General features: G+C 40.6%; 1 protein-coding gene across 9 annotated transcripts in view; it reads left to right on the top strand.

Annotated features, from left to right (window-relative positions):
* The window catches only part of ULK4 (unc-51 like kinase 4), a 543576-nt gene that overhangs the window by 231980 nt on the left and 296532 nt on the right, over positions 1-15064 (top strand). For 8 of the 9 annotated variants that reach the window (XR_002337917.1, XR_002337916.1, XR_002337918.1 and 5 more), the window contains one exon: positions 6949-6997. Coding sequence is in view for 5 of the 9 variants with exons in the window: in XM_021070410.1 (XP_020926069.1) it covers positions 6949-6997 (49 nt within the window). In the remaining 4 variants the exon portion in view is untranslated. Of the gene's footprint in view, positions 1-6948; positions 6998-10578; positions 11780-15064 lie in introns of those variants that run through there. The other variant, XM_021070412.1, reaches the window with a different exon arrangement.

The raw sequence follows: 15064 nt of genomic DNA, 5'->3' as shown, positions 1-15064 counted from the left end.
AGAAATGCAGAGACAGTGGGTAGAGAAGTCTTCTGGGGAGGACAGTGTCCCTGGTTGAACAGATCCACCAATGGACATTGAGGCTGTGGACATCTGGTCCTCCTTCATGTGTATTCTCTCTATGCCATGACTAGATAAAAACTTGAATCAAGGAAGCAAACCCAAGACAGTGCACTCCATGGATGGACCCCTGTGTCTCCTTAGGCCTGTTTTATTGCTTTTGGGGACCACTTTCTTGTCCTGCAAAACTGAGCAAAGGGCAGGCAGAGATCCTCTGCCTTCTTCTCTCTGCATTTCTTCCTGTTTTAAGTGTTGAAGGAAACTTTTAAAAATGTTAATAATAGTTTGAAATTCAGCCCAATTGCTGCTGTAGTTGGCTCTTAGAATAGAAGTGGACTGATCAATATGTTCCTAGTTTTTCCTAAGTTGCACCTGACTAGTCTTTTATATCTAAATACTGCTAGATTGATATTTAGCCCTATTTTCTAAGAAATGTAATTGTGCCAGAAAATAGAGAAAACCAAGGCCGTCATGATTCCATAGGTCACTGCCAATAATTTTAACTCAAAAGTACTTGTTCTTTCTTATATCAAAAGTGTTGAGCTATTATTTAAAATTTGCATTTAGGAGTTCCCGTCGTGGCTCAGCGGTTAACGAAACTGACTAGGAACCATGAGGTTGTGGGTTCGATCTCTTGGCCTCACTCAGTGGGTTAAGGATCCGGCGTTGCTGTGAGCTGTGGTATAGGTCATAGACGCGGCTTGGATCCTGCAGTGCTGTGGCTCTGGCGTAGGCTGGCAGTTGTGGCTCCGATTAGACCCCTAGCCTGGGAACCTCCATATGCCACGGGTGCAGCCCTAGAAGAGAAAAAACATAAAATAAAAAAATAAAATAAATAAAATATGCGCTTAAATTTTTCTCGTAGTCATGGCACATTTTGTGATAAAATCTTATATATTTGTGCTTGTAGCTTCCATAGATAAATCTCAACTAAGTAATTATCAGAATTTAAATGTATGGTATTTTAAATGAGTTCTCAAGCATTAATAAATACATTTTTAGCAGTAAGTAAAATAAGATATCACTTAAAACTTATCAATCAATAAATAAATTATCAATCAATACATTTTAAAACATTTCCCAACACCAATGGCCAACACCAACAGGAGGGAATTAGAATGCCAAATAATGTATCCTAAAGATTTCCATAAGTTCATTCAAAATTTTTAATTCAAACAGAACCTCTTTTGTTCATAATATAACCCACAGGTATACAAAATCTCAGTGACTCTCCTGAAACAAAACTTTGTAAGGAAAACTCACCACACACCATCTTATCATTAAGTTACACTGTCAAGGGGAAAAAGACACCCCTTGAAACAGAAATACCTGAGGTAAAGTGGTCCCAGGAATGGAATTTGGAAAGGGCACTATATTTCAGTTTAATCATCTGGAATTACTTAAACACAGCATGCTTACATGACTAACATAAAGGAAGAAAAGCTTACTGTAATATAGTTAATATCTTCACAATCCTTTGAAGATTCAGGATAATTTCGAAAAGATCTCTACTTTGTTTTTGGTTTAAAAACATTCAGATGAAGCTTTTCCCTTCCTGTCCTTCAGGCTGTCCATAAACCATAGAAATTCATTCTTTTCGAATTTAGGAAATAATAGACTCATATACTAAAATGATTCTGGTCATTTAAATCATGGGGCCAGCTACAATGGAGCCCCCAAATAAGATAACCTTTTGCATCATGATTTTTCCAGCATCTGCTGTAGTGATTTAAGACTTGCTGCTTGAATAATTCCCTGGGAGTCAGGCACTTTGTTTAGAGGCAAGCCTTGTCCTCCCTGGTCTGCAGAGGTCAGGGCACCAGAGCCGCCCTCCAGAGTAGTACCACACCAGAGGAACAGAGTCCATTACTCATAGCACATCAAAGGTTTGATCATTTGAGACCTGAGCCACTATTTGTGCCTCTGGTGGTGCATGAAAGGAGATGCTTAAAGTATGGAGAGTTACTTTGTAAAATCAAAATTTAAGAACAGGGAGTTGCTGTCATGGCTTAGTGGTTAAGGACCCCAACTAGTATTCATAAGGATGCGGATTCGATCCCTGGCCTCGCTCAGTGGGTTAAGGATCCAGTGTTGCCGTGAGCTGTGGTGTGGGTCGCAGATGCGGCTCAGATCCAGCATTGCTGTGGCTATGGCATAGGGAAGCATCAGTAGCTCCGATTAGACCCCTAGCCTGGGAATCTCCATGTGCCAACAGTGTGGCCCTAAAAAGGCAAAAGACAGAAAAAAAAAAATTAAGAGCAGATTGAAGACCTATGGTCTCTAAAGCAGTCTAAAATATGTGGATTTCAGATGTTTAATCCATAGTTCACAATTAAAAAATGCATTTATATCATTACCCAGTACACATATTCAGACGTATAAGTGAAATAAAAATGCCATGGAACAATACTATGTTCCAACTAATATCCATGAGGATGTAGGTTCCATCCCTGGCCTGGCTGTGGCTGTGGCATAGGCTGGCAGCAACAGCTCCGATTTGACGTGTAGCCTAGGAACTTCCGTATATTGTGGGTGCAGCCCTAAAAAGGTAGTTTTTTTTTTTTTTTTTTTTTTTGGTCATTTTAGGGCCACTCCTGCGGCATATGGAGGTTCCCAGGCTAGGGATCTAATCGGAGTTGTAGCCACCAACCCATGCCAGAGCCACAGCGACACCAAATCTGAGCCACGTCTGTGACTTATACCACAGCTCACAGCAATGCTGGACCCTTAACCGACTGAGTGAGGCCAGGGATTGAACCCGCAACCTCATGGTTCCTAGTAGAATTCGTTTCTGCTGTGCCACAATGGGGACTCCAAGACAAAATGTTTTTTTTTAAAAAATTGAGAAAATGCTAGTCAATACTCAGTAAACTCATCTCATTGCTTATTTTATTAGTCAGTTCCCACAGTCTGGAAAAACACTACCTTAGATAGTTGTAAGCTCTTGCAGTCGCCCGTGTTCTGTACCTGCTTTAGAGGTCTTTTGGAGTTACATTTGAGGTTTGTTCATGAGTCACAGAAAATATCATAGAAAAAAATTGCTTTTCACTAAAAGCAGTTTCATTTAGCTTGAGTTCCCCTTTTTATTTACCAGATGTGGCTCTAAATTATGTGTTAGTCAAATTAAAGAACACAGTTATTCTGGTTGGTTGTGTTAGAACCTGAAGTTAATAGACTTAAGAGTTAGTCCAGGCCAGCCTGCTCCTCATGGAGAGAACCAGAGAAGAACTAGCAGTAATTTTAAAGAATTAATTAAGGGAGTCCCTGTTATGGCTCAGCGGGTAAAGAACCTGACATAGTGTCTGTGAGGATGTGGGTTTGATCCCTGGCCTCCCTCAGTGGGTTAAGAATCCCAAGTTGCTGCCACTGTGGCGTAAGTTGCAGAAGAGGCTCAGATCCATTGTTGCTATGGCTGTGGTGTAGGCTGGCAGCTGCAGCTCTGCTTTGATTCCTAGCCGGGGATCTTCTGTATGCCCTATTAAAAGAAAAAAAAATAATTAAGATTCTTTATGTAGCCATATGTTAGAAATTGAGTATTTTGGAGTTCCCGTTGTGGCTCAGTGGTATCACTCAAGTAGTATCCATGAGGATGTGGGTTCGATCCCTGGCCCTGCTCAGTGAGTTAAGGATCTAGAGTTGCTATGAGCTGTGGTGTAGATTACAGACGTGGCTCAGATCCCCCATTGCTGTGGCTATGGCATAGGCTGGAAGCTGTTGTTCCGATTCCACCCCTAGCCTGGAAACTTCACATGCCGCACATGTGGCCCTAAAAAGCAAAAAAGAAAGAAAGAAAAGAAGGAAAGAAAGAAAGAAAAATTGAATATATTTAAAAATACCATCATGGAAAATTTGGTGTTGTGAGTGGCTGCTTTTGGATCTGAATGTCAGGGTGGGCTGTGATACAGCTGTAACTTTTAGGTACCTCTGGGGAAGCAGTGGTACCTCTGTCCCTGTGATCTTCTTGGCTTTGGTTGCTAAGGCAACACAGAGATGTTTATGCTGAGCCTAATAAGAGTATATATGATAAATATTTAAAAGAGGAGTTCCCATTGTGGCACAACAGGATCAGTAGTATCTCTGGACGCAGGTTCAATCTCCAGCCTGGTTAAGGATCTGGCATTGTCACAGTTGTGGTGTAGGTTGCAACCATGGCTCGGTTCTGATCCCTGGTCCAGGAACTCCATATGCCACAGGGTGGCCAAAAAAAAAAAAAAAAAGAAAAGAAAAAAATATTTAAGATGAATTTAAGAAATGATATGGTTAACATTTGGAAGTTGAGGAAGAGGATTAAGGCTGTGCTAGCCCGAATGCATCCTGAGTCTGCGTTTTCCATCCTATCCAGGCATGGTATAAGGAGCTCCATCTTTTTTATTTTTTTAATGATTTTTATTTTTTTCCTTTATAGCTGGTTTACAGTGTTCTTTCAGATTTCTACCATACAGCAAGGTGACCCAGTAACACATACACATATACATTTTTTTTTCATTTTTCATTTTTTTTTCTGTCTTTTTGACTTTTTTAAGGGCTGCACCTGCAGCATTTGGAGGTTCCCAGGCTAGGGGTATAATTGGAGCTGTAGCTGCTGGCCTACACCACACACAGCAACTCGGGATCCGAGCTGCGTCTTCGAGCCACACCACAGCTCACGGCAACGCCAGATCCTTAACCCACTGATTGAGGCCACAACTTCATGATTCCTAGTCGGATTCCTTTCCGATGCTCCACGGTGGGAACTGCACACATAATGCATTTTTTTTTCTCACATTATCATGAGGAGCTCTGTCTTCATACCCAAGCCTTCTCTTGCCCAGGAAAGTGAGAGAATGTAAATGAATTTAACATCCGTCATCAAAACATTTTCCCTCTAATATACTGAGACTACAGAGAAATCATCATGTTTGTTTTTGCTAGATCCTGAGCTCAGGCTTTCTAAGTGTTTGAGTCTTTGGGAACTCTCTCTGTATCTCACGTTCCCTTAACAGATATTTGTAATACACTGTGATCTTTTTTTGGGATAGTCTCATAGGCTTTTCTTTCATCACTGTATGATCATAGACAAACAAGCTCTAGGGAAGCCAGATGACAAATTCCCTTTCTATCCACCTGGTATTTTCTGAGAGAGAGAGAGACAAACAGCACATATCTACCATAGGAGCAACGTGCTTATCTTAAGTGCAATAGTTTATTCTACAAAGTATTCTAATGAAGTTAAGGAACCTGTTTTTTTCTTTCACTGAAGCAAGATCAGCAAATTACAGCTTGTGGGTCAAATATGGCCACTGCCTGTTTTTGTTAATAAAATTTTATTGGAATACAACCATACCTATTCATTTATGTACTATTTATGCCAGCTTTTACATTACATTGACAAAGGTAAAAAGTTGCTATAGAAACTGTGTAACCTGCAAAACCTAGAATATTTACTATCTGGCTCTTTATAGAGAAAAGTTTACTGACCCCTGGACTAAAGGAATATTTAGAGATTAAAATATTATTCTTTTAAAAACTACCACTTTTTTTTTTTTATTTTTCCACTGTACAGCAAGGGGGTCAGGTTATCCTTACATGTATACATTACAATTATAATTTTTTCCCCCACCCTTTCTTCTGTTGCAACATGAGTATCTAGACAAAGTTCTCAATGCTATTCAGCAGGATCTCCTTGTAAATCTATTCTAAGTTGTGTCTGATAAGCCCAAGCTCCCGATCCCTCCCACTCCCTCCCCCTCCCATCAGGCAACCACAAGTCTCTTCTCCAAGTCCATGATTTTCTTTTCTGAGGAGATGTTCATTTGTGCTGGATATTAGATTCCAGTTATAAGTGATATCATATGGTATTTGTCTTTGTCTTTCTGGCTCATTTCACTCAGGATGAGATTCTCTAGTTCCATCCATGTTGCTGCAAATGGCATTATGTCATTCTTTTTTTATGGCTGAGTAGTATTCCATTGTGTATATATACCACATCTTCCGAATCCAATCATCTGTCGATGGACATTTGGGTTGTTTCCATGTCCTGGCTATTATGAATAGTGCTGCAATGAACATGCGGGTGCACGTGTCTCTTTTAAGTAGTGCTTTGTCCGGATAGATGCCCAAGAGTGGGATTGCGGGGTCATATGGAAGTTCTCTGTATAGATCCCACCCCACTTCTTTTGAATCAAGGCTATTTTCCCTTAAATCACATGAAAAAATTCTTTTGTTACAAATAGGTGACGGTTTATAACTAGGTTTGATGAGAGAAAGTGCCTGGAAACAACTGGGTGATTAGTGTCTCTTTTTTTTTTTTTTTTTTTTTGGCTATGCCTGTGGCATGTGGATATTCTCAGGCCAGGAATTGCACCTGTGCCTCAGTGACACCCCAAGTTGCTATAGTAACAACACCGGATCCTTAACCTGGCTGCCCCACAAGAGAAGTCCTGGTGTCTACTTTTTTTTAAAGTTAAAGATTGTTAAAAATCATTGTTCATTAAATCTTTAATGCTGTGAAGATAACTAATGAGGCATATTTGAAAGATTACAGTGTGGGATGCTTATAATTTAACTGCACGGAGAATTGGTCATATTATTTCAGTTGGTATTGTCTATTTTGATAGTCTTTATAATAATTGTGAATTTTAATAAAGTTTTACATTTACAGATATCAATTCATTTGAGATTTAACTTGCCACAGATCAGTGAGGCTAATCTAATAGTCATTAAAGAAGCCCCATGTTTCTTGTGTTTAGTAGATGTGGTTCAGTGTATTAAAACGAGATTTAATCTTACTATTTCTTGGTCATAGAATTTAAACAATGAAACATGGGGCTGCAGTGTGCCATATCAGGATAGCAGTTAAATAATTAATTAAAAAATAATTAACAAATTATCTTTTAATTTTTTTAACAGACTTGTGGAAGAAAGCAAATTGATCCCACGCATTTTCGAAGTAATTCTGGTAAGAGAAGAAGCGTGTTTCTGAAATTCAAAAAAATATTTTTAAAGTTTTGTCCACATTGTTTGGTTGGGTTCTACCCATAACTCTGCCCAAAAGAATTGTGTCCATTGTCTCACTTGGCCTTATTGGGCTTCAGTTTCCTTATCTGAGCTTCTGTCCAATTCTGAAATGGTATAGAGACACCATGTAACATCTGCCCTCTTTTCACAAATCTTGTGCATTTTATTTCTATTGAGCTACAAAATGTTACTTATTATAGGAGTTCCCATTGTGCTGCAGTGAAAATGAATCTAACTAGGCACCATGAGGTTGTGGGTTTGATCCCTGTCCTTGCTCAGTGGGTTAAGGATCTAGCGTTGCTGCGAGCTGTGGTGTAGGTTGAATATGCAGCTTGGATCCTGCATTGCTGTGGCTGTGGTGCAGACTGGCAGCTGTAGCTCCAATTGGACCCCTAGCCTGGCAACCTCCATATGCTGTGGGTTCAGCCCTAAAAAAAAAAAAAGTTACCAATTATAGAAGGAATATTTTATTTGAGGTTGGCTTATGGAGGAAGGGCAGAATGATGATCACTGTGCTTCAGTGTAAATTTTCTGATGTTCAGTATGAAGCACTCTGACTTTGTAGACGCTGGGTCTGATCAACAATTTTATGCCTATGGCAGGAAGCTGTCTTCCTCAGAACGTAGAATAGCTTAACTTCCAGACTCTGTTTTTTCTATTCAAAGAATGCAACTGGATGGAAACCTTTCCTCTCTGGTTCCTGTGTGTAGAGAATAAAACTGAATGTAGGGTCGGCTTTTCTCACTTCTGATAAAGCCCTCTCTGTACTTCATTCCAGTCTGAGAATTAGGCTGATAACTGAGTAGATAGAGTGAAGGAGCGCCCTTGGCCAAAGAAATGTTCTCTTGAACCTGAGTGGTTTGTCCCCTTGGACCAATAGCTTTCCCTCTGTAGCTAACTGACAGTGCAGGGGACATATCCCCAGCCAGATCAGCCTACCCCACCTTGGTTGTCAGTTGTCAACAGAACAATAGCTGTTATTGTCTGATAACCCTACACATGGAAAATGAGCTCTCTTTAATGATTCTAAAATATTAATCTACAAGTTGTTTGTGTGCTGATAGGGCTGTATGGTGAAAATGTTATTTTTCTCAGCTGCAGATTGTCCATTTCCTTTGAGGAGAGCTTTTGTGTTTGTGGAGCTATTTGAATTAGGGGAGCTAGGAGTAGTTTGTGGGTAGTGTTCCTAAAGCGGACTCGAGTGACGATAAGATGACCCAGAGGATTGCATTGCTTCAAAGGGTAAAAGGAGATTTTAGAGGTGGTATCAGGAGAAGAAATAGAGAAAAATGAGATAAAGAACCATGGATATGAAGAGCTGGCCAGTGGTTTCTTTGAGGCTTTGCTTGGTGGTGTGTGTGGCTTCTGCTGATAGTAGGACATACCCAACTTGCTCACTTGTTGTGGAGTTGTATTTGTTTTTGGAGGACCTTGGATGCTGTAAATGGCTGGGTTTGGCCAAATGAGGCAGGAACCAGAGTTGTCCATGCTCAGCCACATCTGGCTTGCATTTGAAAAGAGACTGGTGTTTGGAGTTCCTGCTGTGGCTCAGAGGATTAAGAACCCTACTTTAGTATCCAATCTCTAGTATCCAAGAGAATGTGGGTTCAATCCCTGGCCTTGCTCAGTGGGTTAAGGATCTGGCGTTGCCATGAGCTGTGGTGTAGGTCACAGATGTGGCTGGGATCCTGCATGCTGTTGCTGTGGCACAGATCAGCAGCTGCAGCTCCAGTTCGACCCCTAGCCTGGAAGCTTCCATATGCCGCAGATACAGTCCTAAAAAGAAAAAGAAAAAAAAAAAAAAAGGAAAGATAAAAGACAAAGAAAAGAAAAAGAAATTGGTGTTACAGCCAGATGAGAGCTGGGGCTAGAGTGGGCCTTAAACTCATGCATGTGACTCAGGCCTTGCTGTGGCAGGAGAGCTTCTGACCTGCTAAGGTCTATACAACTCTTTTTGTGACTGGAAGAAAGTTCTCATCCTAACCTTTGGTGATCATCTCAAGTTCTCAAATCCAATTCATGAAAAATTCTTCCTTGTAGGTTACCAAGTCTCCTCCATACGTGATGAATCTTTGTGTAATAAGCACCTAACAAGGCTTCATATTTTACAAGTGTTTAATTGATTAATGCCACCATTTAAACCCTTGTCATTATGTCATAGCTGTCGCAGGGCATGATTAGAGGTGCCGTATGCTCTCTAGGTCAGGATTTCAGCTGGTCCTGAGCCCTATGACTTGGATGCATTTCTGGAATGAGGTTTTTCCTCTAGTCAGAACAGGTCCATACTCAAATTTTTTGTAGGCTCTTATTTTAAAAAGAGGTCCTGCTGCTAAAAAAGAAAGGGAGGGAGGAAGGAAGGGGGGGAGGGAAGAAAAGAAAAGAACAGAATTTGGAAATGACTGCTTTTTGGGAGAGGGCTCTTTGAAGTCCAAAGAATATTATTGAATCCCTATTCTACTCCTGTCTTTCTTGAGTTAGATAATCTCAAATTTTTCTCTGTATAAATACATTTTTAATCAGTGAAATCTTTGTAGCAGTTATACTGTGAACTATTACTTTGCCCTTTCTAAATTTTTGTCACCAAGCCAGACAAAATATTTTATTGATTCTTTGCTGTACATTTTTTTTCAGTTTTAGCATTTCTGAAACCAGGCTGCACTTTCCAAACTGATGACATTTTACAGTTGCTTTCAGCCAGGTGACCTGGTTGTCATTGCCTTAACCAATTCATTTCACTTTTATTTTTCTTTTTATTAGTGCCCCAGAGTGATATATTATAAAAATATGTCTGACTGTGTTTAAAAGAGCTCTTTCAATAAAAATAAAATGAAAATTCTAAGTAATAAGAAGCCATGTCATAATTTAGTTGGCAGCATTTTTCTTTCTTAGTGCTTAATAAAATAATGGTGTATTATAGAACCGATGGATTCCTAGATTAAAGGAAGCACAGTATGTACTTCAGTTAGATTTGGTTTCTAAGTTCAAGGGCCTAGGTGCTGTCTAGCGTATACATAGCTGTTTCTAGCAACGGATTGATCAGAATGAGACATAAGGCTAGAGTGAGCCTTAAACTCATGCATGTGACTCAGGCCTTGCTGTGGCAGGAGGGCTTCTGACCTGCTAAGGTCTATACAGCTCTTTTTGTAACTGGAAGAAAGTTCTCATCCTAACCTTTGGTGATCCTGCCATGGCAAAGAGGATTAAAAATCCGACTGAATGCTGTGGGGGTGTGGGTTTTATCCCTGGCCTGGCACAGTAGTTTAAAGTGTCCATCACTGCCACTGTTGTGGCTCAGATTTAATCCCTGGCCCTGGAATTTCCATATACCTCGAGGGCAGCCATAAAATCTAAAAAAAAAAAAAAAAAAAAAGATTGCATGGGATCCATTGTTTGCTGTTTGTATCTTATAACCACTCATTAAAAAAACAAAACAAAACCCAACAAAAAGGAGTTCCCTTGTGGCATAGCGGGTTAAGGATCTTGTGTTGTCAGTGCTGTGACTTGGGTTCTGCTTTGGTGCAGGTTGCTGCTGTGGAGAGGCTTTGATCTCTGGCCCTGGAACTTCCACATGAAAGCCCAAAACACTCCAGCTGGACAAACAACCCCCTCCCCCCAGCATTTGGCTTTTTCAACTCATGGTCCATTGTGACCTCTTGATGTTTTTCTTTACTCTTAGCCCATAACTCTTTTCCATCTTCTGTTTGATATACTTAAAGCCTGATGATGGACTTTATAACTTCCTTCTTTTCTAGAGTTCCTCCTATGATATGCTCTTATCAGCAATGTATCCTCTCCTAGATGTTTTCTGTTAAGAAAGTAAAACTGCCTCTTCTGGTGGTGCTGGAATTGTGGCCAACTGCTGTGTCTTTCCTGCAGGCCTGGAGGAAGGTGAAGATGAAGGCAGCAGAGGTCTGAATTTGATGTCCTGTTTGGTAGGAGCTTTATTGAGGGAGAAAGAGAATACTGTGAGTTCCAGGGACAGGACATGATCAGCTCTGCTCAGTGTGGGGAGGGGAGTCTGAGAAAAAGTAACCTTTGAATGGGGCCTAGAGGGGGCTGTTATGAGGAGCATTCCAACTTAGGGGATGGTGGGTGCTTAAATGTGCCTGGATCAGGGTGATGGAGAGATGGTAGGGAGTGAGCAGTTTAGGATCAGATCCTGAAGGGCTTTATGCTGTTGTTCTTTCATATTTGTTGGCTTTGCAAATAATTTAGGCTTTTCAAAATGAGGATCCTCCAAATAAACTAGTGGTTACCAGTGGGGAGAGGGGGGCAATATTGGAGGAGAGGATTAAGAGATAAAATTATTATGTATAAAATAAGCTACAAGGCTATACTGTACAACACAGGGAATATAGCCAAGGTTTTACAATAACTATAAATGGAGTATAATCTTTAAAAATGTGAATCACTGTATCATATACCTGTAACTTAAATAATATTGTACATAAACTGAGCTGAAATCAAATTAAAAAATTAAAATTAAAAATATCAGGATCTGAAGTTCCTGTCATAGTGCAGCGGAAATGAATCTGACTAGAAACCATGAGGTTGCAGGTTCGATCCTTGGCCTTGCTCAGTGGGTTAAGGATCCAGCGTTGTTGTGAACTATGGTGTAGGTCGCAGACACGGCTCGGATCTGGTGTTGCTGTGGCTGTGATGTAGGCCATCAGCTGTAGCTCCAATTAGATCACTAGCCTGGGAACCTCCATATGCCATGGGTGTGGCCCTAAAAAGTGGAAAAAAAAAAAAAAGGATCCTTGGAGTTCCCTGGCAGCTTAGCGGGTTAAGGATCTTGCATTGTCAGAAGTTCCTGTTGTGGCTCAGTGGAAATGAATCTGACTAGCACTCAAGAGGATGCAGGTTTGATCCCTGGCCTTACTCAGTGGCTTAAGGATCCAGCATTGCTGTAGCTGTGGTGTAGGCTGGCAGCTACAGCTCCGATTCAACCTCTAGCCTGGGAATCTCCTCATGCCCTCAGGCGTGGCCCTAAAAAGAGCCCCCCCCCCCCAAAAAAAAGGGATCTGGTCACTACTGTGGCACAGATTCAATCCCTGACCCAGGAATTTCCTCATGCTGTGGGTGTGTCCAAAAAAAAATCAGGATCCTTTACCTAAAATCTGTTTGAGCCCTTTTGCTGTTGGGGCTATATGCCATGAGGAGGTAGGCTGCCCAGCCATGTGATGGGTCCAAGGAAAGAATCAGGCTTATACTGGAAACTTGAAACTGGTTGAAAGCTGAATTCTGGGAGTTGTCTGCAAATCACAATTAGCCAGGCTTTTAAGATCAGCCAAAGTAACTATGGGAAGGGAGCTTAAAAGAGACAAGGGTCTCAGAGATCTGATATAAAAGCCCAGAAGTTCTAGTACTATATTTTGGGCAGAGAGCAGGCAGAATGTTTTTCATCATGGGTTCTAGCTGCAAGTTTCCCCACTCCTGCCTGACAGGCCACACGGTGGGGAAAACCAGGTAGCTGATAGCTTACAAAAAGGAGCTGTCACAGCAGTTGGGCACTGCCTTGTCACTGGCAACACAAGGTAGCTGTGTTGGGAGAGGAGTGGAGGCTCAGACAGCTGCATGAATTTCCATACGCAGACTTGAGGATCTGTGACACTAAGGCAGTTTGGATCTGCCTAATATATTCGGGTTCCTGAGGAAAGTCAGTCATAGAAGGGCCTCATGGCTTGATATTTGAGTGCAAAGTTGCTGGATGAACAGGATGGAAGGCATTCTTTTTCTTCCCTTCCCACTTTCCAAAGAGTGGATGTTGCTTTTTAATGTATCTTAAATATGAATTTGGATGGATCAGCCTTTGGATTTTGCTATCACTCTAATCGCTCATTTTATTTCAGTGGTTGATGTTTTGGCCTACTTCCATGAATCATTTTAATGCCAAGTAATATGGGCAACCTGTATTTTATTGGGGGGAAATCTATATTCATAACAGATTTTCCAATATGTGCCAAAATATTGCTGTCATGCTATTTTATGCGTCTATTCCACAACAAACAAAGAGCAATTTCATTGGCAAATGTTAACAATAAAAATGGGATTAGCAATGCACTAGGCTGACAATTATATTGTTTCAACAGTTCTCAAGGATAGCGGTTGAAGTAAACTTGAGTAAATCTTTCAAGTCATCTCTGTCTTTAGAAAAGAGTGTCTTTTATGGGCCTTTGGAGCCTAAAGGATTTAATCACTGAGATTCCAAAGTAGTACGTATAGGTAGCCATATTACATTTAAGGGATGTTTCCAATCTTGACCATTCATCAAGGCCTTTAAAATTACTTTGCTCCATTCTAGTTATAACCCACCTAACGTTAATTGGTTCTTAGGGTGTGTTAAAATGACAAGTTCCTTATAAGTTTAAGGATCTGCATGCTTATATCCAGTATGCCGTTAATTTTCTGCGCATGAGCATGCATTTCTAAAATAGAAAACATGGTTTGATTTCAAAATGCTTGATTTAGGAAAGTACTTTAAAAGTTATATGAGGAATACTTAATGTATGCAGGGGATGAATCTGATTCTTCAGTCTTCATGGACACCTATCATGGATTCTGTAGATTGTAAAATGGAGCTCTATAACAATTCCTGTTATATACGAAGGTGATTTTACACGCTGCTAAAGTTACTGCCATTAAAGTATGTACTTTGAGGTGTTTTGTTCAGCAAGGGTGGGGGTGGAGTGGGGGAGGAAATGGATTTGCACAGACCTGTTCTTAGTGGCTTGTGTCATAAGTTTATATTTGCATATACTCTCTAGGGCTTGGGCAATCTATTGACAGTAGATTAAATGAAGTGGAGTTACCCATATCACAACTGAACTAATGGCTTTGATCTCATCAGTTCCATGTTATCTGGTTAGCTGAATTAATGGGTTGAAGCTAAGCAATATAAACTTTTATCAGTAAACTTGAGCTGAAGCATAACTAGTTTCTGCATAATCAGCCCAATTGGTTTGAAAGAAGATGGACTTTATTAAGATAAAAACTCTACGTTATACCCACTTTAAAGAAATGCTAAACCAGAGCTTAGGATTTCTCTGGGAAATCACAGAACATTGGGAGTTTGCAGCATAGATAAGGCTTCCTCCAGGCCAGTGGAATCTTGAGTTTTATCATTGACATTCTCATTTCTGGTTTTGCTCTATTAGTTTCTGGGCTTCACTTTGAGGAAACAGATACTCTTCCTTCTTTGTAAGGAGGTGGTCTCATTACAAAGCATAGAAGTAGAAAGTGACGAGACATTAAATAATGTATTTGCCTGGTCTAAGGTTTTTTTTTGTTGTTTTTTTTTTTTTTTGTCTTTTTAGAGCCACACTCGCGGCATATGGAGGTCCCCAGGCTAGGGGTCCAATTGGAGCTTGTAACCACTGGCCTACACCACAGCTCACAGCAACGCTGGATCTTTAACCCACTGAGTGAGGCCAGGGATGGAACTCACGTCCTCATGGATGCTAGTCCGGTGTGCTAGCCGGTGAGCCACGATGCGAACTCTGCTTTTGTGTTTTTTGATTTTATTCTGTGGAAAGAGACTTGTGAAGAAGTAAGGGTAAAATTAGGGCACAGCATTAAGTGAAACCTCAACAAGAATGAGTTACAAGTGAAGAGAGAGGTGTGGTCCAGTAAGGTGTAAAGAGGGAGAATCAAGAGGAACTAAACAATGGATCAAATTTTGAAAAGAGTTAGTATAATACTGAAAAAAGGGGCAGTGTTGTCTTTTGAAGGTCTGTAACTCTTGTTGCTTATGTGAGCCTCTCCCTCTGCACTCATCTCATTGCCAGGACTGTTCATTAATTTTCCCCCTAGACCTGCACTTTTTTTTTTTTTCCCACTGTACAGCAAGGGGGTCAGGTTATCCTTACATGTATACATTGCAATTACAGTTTTTCCCCCACCCTTTCTTCTGTTGCAACATGAGTATCTAGACATAGTTCTCAATGCTATTCAGCAGGATCTCCTTATAAATCTATTCTAGGTTGTGTCTGATAAGCCCAAGCTCCCG

Source organism: Sus scrofa, chromosome 13 (genome assembly GCF_000003025.6).
Source record: "Sus scrofa isolate TJ Tabasco breed Duroc chromosome 13, Sscrofa11.1, whole genome shotgun sequence".
In the NCBI taxonomy this organism is placed as follows: Eukaryota; Metazoa; Chordata; class Mammalia; order Artiodactyla; family Suidae; genus Sus; species Sus scrofa.
This window is presented reverse-complemented; position numbering and strand designations above follow the sequence as displayed.